The sequence below is a fragment of the Pygoscelis adeliae genome, unplaced genomic scaffold (genome assembly GCF_000699105.1).
Source record: "Pygoscelis adeliae isolate BGI_AS28 unplaced genomic scaffold, ASM69910v1 Scaffold171, whole genome shotgun sequence".
Classification (NCBI taxonomy): Eukaryota; Metazoa; Chordata; class Aves; order Sphenisciformes; family Spheniscidae; genus Pygoscelis; species Pygoscelis adeliae.
The window spans coordinates 3,665,195-3,671,120 of NW_008824186.1; the positions used below are offsets into that span (position 1 = coordinate 3,665,195).

A 5,926-nucleotide genomic window follows, 5' to 3' on the forward strand; every position below is an offset into this window, starting at 1 on the left:
ATCTCTGTCTCTATATATGTGACATACCCACCCACATCCTTACCCACAGAGTCGTTCAAAATCTCTGTGCATGTGATGTGGGTGTGTGTGTAATGTAGAAGTGTGAATAGTGTGGGTAGGGGAAGATTTGAATACTGTGGTAATAGATGACACAGTTTCATTTGATCAGTGTGACCTTTTAGGAAAAAAATCCAATCTTTTCCCTTTTTGTTTTGTTTATTTTTGTGTGTTTGTGCATGTGCCTCAGGTTAAGTGCTTCTTCTGCATGACCATAACCAAAGGGTGACCCATCCACTCCCTTATGTCCTATGGGGACCTCAGAGCCAGTTTCTCAGTCTTCACCTCCTCCTCCTCCTCCTCCTCCTCCTCTTACCACTGCTGCTGACGCCCTGGGTGCTGCTCCCAGGTTTGAGACATTGTTGACAGGCTGAAGAAAGGCTTTGCAAAGACCTCCTCACTGTGTAAATAAAGTGATAAAGTGATGGCTGGAATTAACTTCAACTCCCCAAGTAATGATATTAAATAATAAGATTGCTAGGCCAAAGCATTACCAGGAACAAATTATGAAGAAAGAGGCTATTTGCATTTGGTTGCAATGATAAACTAAAACCATCTGTGGAGAGCAGGTACCCTTTGATTTGCATGTTTTTTTCCTCATGAATGCAGTCTTTGTAGCCTGCAAGGTAGTCATGATTCTGATCAGATCTGTGATAGCCATAGGAGATAAATGAAAATAAAGGGGCTTGGTGGATGAAAGGACAAGGCCTCAGCTGTTCCCTGGTTCAATTTGAGAGTTTCATCTTTTCTTATCAGCAAAACAGTAGTTTGTGTCAAACGTTCCGGACGATAAGAAAATGCAGATCTGTGGTTTTCCAAAACATAGATTCAGTGTTACAACTACGTTGCCCTGCTCTGTGTCCAAGGGACTGTCCTCCAAATGCAAATGGCTTTGAACTTTCTAGTGAAAGTTAAGGTTACACTGTAAATAAAACAAAACCTTTTTGCATTAATTGATAAAAAAAAGCAGTTGCAAAATGGAGGTTGCAATGGTGAGTGCAGATAGCTCTGGGTGCAACAGCCACATGCCCTATGGATATGCAGTCCAAGCTCGGGCCCGAGAGAGAGAGCGGCTGGCACACTCGAGGGAAGCGCCAGCAGCTGCGGCCGTAGCAGCAGCAACAGCAGCAGTAGAAGGTGGGGCAACAGGTGGGGGTGGACCATATCACCACTACCATCAGGAACAGAGTCGAGGTGCATCCTCCTCTCATGGTGGGAATGCATCACGCAGCAGCATGCCCCACCGCCAGAGTGGTAAGAGGCGGAAGAAAGGGAAAAAGAGGAGCCACCACTTGGGAAGTAGGGAGTGTGGGGCCTCCTTCCCCTGTTCTGAGCTGCTGCCTCTCAGTGGTTCTGAAGAGAGAATACTGAAGGACTTGAGTGAGGAGGAAGAGGAGGATGAAGACGAGGATGAAGACGATGAGGAAGAAGGAAAGCTCTACTACAATGATGACTATGGGGAGGATGAGTTTTCATACTCGGACCAGCCACCTGATGATGGTGGAGGCCCTGGGGGTTACAGCTCTGTTCGCTACAGTGAGTACGAGTGTTGTGAGCGTGTGGTAATCAACGTGTCAGGACTGCGGTTTGAGACCCAACTGAAGACATTAGCTCAGTTCCCAGAGACATTGTTGGGTGATCCAGCGAAGCGAGGGAGATACTTTGACCCTCTCAGGAATGAATACTTCTTTGATAGGAACCGGCCCAGCTTTGATGCCATCCTGTACTACTACCAGAGTGGTGGTCGGCTGAAGAGGCCAGTGAATGTACCCTTTGACATCTTCACTGAGGAGGTGAAATTCTACCAACTTGGGGAGGAGGCCATGCTCAAGTTTAGGGAGGATGAAGGGTTTGTCAAAGAGGAAGAGGACAAAGTTTTGCCGGAGAATGAGTTTAAGAGGCAGGTTTGGCTGCTGTTTGAGTACCCGGAGAGCTCCAGTCCAGCCAGAGGCATTGCCATTGTCTCTGTCTTGGTCATCTTGATCTCCATCGTCATCTTTTGTCTGGAGACTTTGCCAGAGTTCAGAGATGACAAAGAATTCATCATGTCCCTGAGCTTAGGGAAGGGGCTTTCCAATGAGTCACTTCACCTGGATGCTGGGGAGCACACCATCTTCAATGACCCTTTTTTCATTGTAGAGACAGTATGCATCATTTGGTTCTCCTTTGAGTTTACAGTCCGCTGCTTTGCATGTCCAAGCAAAGCACACTTCTGCAAGAACATCATGAACATCATAGACATTGTCTCCATCTTGCCTTACTTCATTACTCTGGGCACTGACTTGGCGCAGGAGCAGGGCGGTAATGGTCAACAGGCCATGTCTTTTGCCATCCTGAGGATCATCCGTCTGGTCAGGGTGTTTCGCATCTTCAAGCTCTCCAGGCACTCCAAGGGTTTGCAGATCCTGGGTCATACACTCAGGGCCAGCATGAGGGAACTCGGCCTCCTCATCTTTTTTCTTTTTATTGGAGTCATTTTGTTTTCCAGTGCTGTTTACTTCGCAGAAGCTGATGAGCCTGCCACCCATTTTCAAAGCATCCCAGATGCCTTCTGGTGGGCTGTAGTGACCATGACTACAGTTGGTTATGGGGATATGAAACCCATAACTGTGGGTGGGAAGATAGTTGGGTCCCTGTGTGCCATTGCGGGAGTGTTAACCATTGCTTTACCAGTGCCAGTGATTGTCTCCAATTTTAACTATTTCTACCACAGAGAGACTGAGAATGAAGAACAAACGCAGCTGATGCAAAATGCAGTCAGTTGCCCTTACCTCCCAACAAATTTACTGAAGAAATTTAGAAGCTCATCATCTTCATCCACAGAGGATAAATCAGAATATTTGGAGATGGAAGAAGGAGTTAAAGAATCTCTTTGTGTAAAGGAGAAAAAAAGTCAGGACACGGGGAATAGCAGTGAGTCAGAGAAGAAAAACTGTGTGAATTCAAATTCTGTGGAAACTGATGTGTAATTTTGAACGTTTCCAAATATATTTATGCATTAAAGAGTGCGGTGAAAATAATGAAATATGCAAACAAGAGTCTACAGCATACAGTAGTATGCCATTTAATGGTTAAATACAAATAAAAAGCATTGCTAAACTTGTATTACATATCAAGTAAGTGGTATAACTTGAGGAAGGGATTGCTAAATCTGATATAATTTCAGACTTTATATTTTTATTAGAATGCAAGTGTTTTGCACATGAGGCTGAAAAATTTATTCAAACCAAGTCAGTTTTAAAGTGGGTGCATGAACTGTCGACATCACTAATAACAGCTCTGTGGTAAAAGTTGGCATTCAGAGGTATTTACTATGTAAGAAGCAATGAAGTTTGGTAGTCATTTGTCTATTTATCAGTGCTTTAATAGCAGCTACCATAAGTCATTGGATACCATAGTCATTGTTTTTCAAATGGTAAATTTATTGTAAAAAGATATTCTACAGAAGATAGATCTAAATTTTTTTCTTGAAATCTATAATGCTTGTTTTTAACTGGAAATTTACTTTGAAAAGGCTGCTGACCCTCCAGAAATTGCTTATTTTTATAACTCTCTTTGGAGGCATTGCAGCATTTGTTGTCTAATAATGAAAGAAATGAAGTAAGAGAATCATTTAACCTGGTCTGACTGCAAAGGCAAAATGACTGGAATGCTTTTTTGCACTACTTTATATGCTGGAGATATATTGAAAGAGACTTCATACTGTGAATGTTTACTAATGTAATAGTTCAATGACAATCACTGGAAGAGTGAATTCTGCATCATATTTTATTGTTTCTTTTTTCTTTATGTGATGCTGATGGCGAAACAGCTAACATTACATAAATTCCATACTCTTTTTAGTTATGAATATCTGTGATCTGGAAAAGGATTGTGAAGTAAAATTTTATAATCAAAATTATTTGAAATCAGTGTTTTCTACTGATGCCCTCAAGAAATACCAACCTAATTTATATCTTTTTCCTGGTTAATTTAACATTCAGAGTCTACGATTAGTACATGCACTTTGTCAGTATTGAAGAAATTCAATGTATGGGAGGAGGAGGTAGAAGTAATAAGATATTCAGTTGTTACAGTACTGACAATTGAGAATTGCTAACTTTTAACATGCTATTATTGGTGCTGCATTTTCCCTTAATTACAGCTTTCACCCATGTGTATCTGAAGCAACATTTAAGATTCAGAACAGGCATTCTGGGATTCAAAATGAACATGTTGGGTCCCATGCAGTCCTTGAGAAAACATTCCATGATTTCTTTTCGCTGATTCTTAGGCCAGCTGTATTTTACTGTGTGTCAAAAACTTCCATTGCCCTTCCTAGGAGATTAAGGTAGGTAAAGATTATCTGGCCTACAGTACGTTCCAGACTCCAGAATGAAATAGATAAGATATTGCTGCATATAACATAAATAATAGATTCAGAACAGGCATTTTTTCAGACTTATAATTACCTAGGGAAGGCACAATTAAACTGGAACTGTTTTTGAAGAGGCACCGTGGAACATTCCAGGTTATAAAACTTGAACCAAATTGACATATGCACTTTAAGGGCTGGGACAGGCCATTATGAGAGAAAAAGGGGCTTACCAACACTACTGAATTACAGTAGTTTTGCAATATTAATTTAAAGCTGAGTAGAGGATTTTTGCAGGGGGAGAACTGGTTAGTGACTGACCTACAGTTCTGGAGCTGAAAAGCGACAATAAAAGCAGTCCAAACTGGGCACCCACGACATTATGCATAATCTATCAGATAAGCATTGTTTGCTGTACGCACCATCCAGTGGTACCGAACAGAGCCACAGAGGTAGGTTTTCCTTTAATGGCTGATTTTTGCCTTCATGGATTTTCTGTGAATCGCCTCTTCGAAAAGTTTCTCTGCTTGTCCTCTTTTGCATTGCAGAAGAACTAATAAAAACCGAGGCACACACAAAAGACTGTGTTGTGCTGAGCCCTGGTTCAAAACTTGTGTGTAAACATCTGATTCCTAATTTAAAATCATAGAGCAGGCTTCACTATATTTTTGATGTGAAGCATTAAACAAAGCTCCTTTTTAGTATGGTGATATTAATTCCAACTAGGTTTTGAATGAAACATCTCAGTAATTTTATACATAGGCATTTGCCAAAATTGAATATTGCATTTTGTTGTAGCTCACATGAGTTAAATGTACTAAATACTTTTTTCTACATGGGCAATATCAGCAGTGAGGATGAGCATTCTGTAAAATCCGGCAAAAATCCGTAACTGAAAATGTTTCTTTAACAGCTAGTCGTTAATGATGTAAAAAGCATAAGGGTTCTCTTGTAATCTAGCTCTGCTAGTCTGTAGTACCAGAGACCGTATAATAACAAGGATCATGGCAAGAATGTAGGAGTAACAGAAATACTAACTAGGTAAATAAAGAACTTAGAGGAAATAAGTAGTACGTATTTGGAGTATTGACTGGTTGAAAGGGAGGATGGTTTATGAAAGGTGGAATTTTAGATCTCTAATGGAAATAAGAAAGAAAACTTTGAATAACTCTTAGAGTATGTTCACACTGTGGACATGGAGCTCAGCATGAGGTAACTGCTTAAGTAGTTGCCCAGCTTCTCCAGCAAGTCGTTCAGCTATTCTGCTACCAGAACACAACCTTTTAATTTAAAACAAGCGTGGCAATGTCTACATTATGCTGTGATCATTGCATGTGATCATAAGGTGCATTGCACCTTACTCCCTGGAGGAAAAGGTCTTACTGTAGGACCTCGTAGCAGTTGGCAGAGCAGCATTCTGGGTGTGCCAGCACTACGTACTGCAGTACCGTGGAGCCATATCCTAAGGTAACAGTGGAGCCTGCTCTGCCTCCTGCAATGTATAAACCTATGTTC

General features: G+C 41.3%; 1 protein-coding gene across 1 annotated transcript; it reads left to right on the plus strand.

The window, feature by feature from the left end:
* The first annotated feature begins 251 nt into the window (after positions 1-251).
* KCNA4 (potassium voltage-gated channel, shaker-related subfamily, member 4) lies at positions 252-4,961 on the plus strand. The gene has a single exon (XM_009334515.1). It carries the CDS (start codon positions 1,035-1,037, stop codon positions 3,024-3,026), a length of 1,992 nt encoding a protein of 663 aa, XP_009332790.1. The 5' UTR covers positions 252-1,034; the 3' UTR covers positions 3,027-4,961.
* Positions 4,962-5,926: the final 965 nt, after the last annotated feature.

Excerpts from the sequence above, each read along its gene's own strand:
- KCNA4 (XM_009334515.1), top strand. The coding sequence starts at position 1,035 with ATGGAGGTTGCAATGGTGAGTGCAGATAGCTCTGGGTGCAACAGCCAC.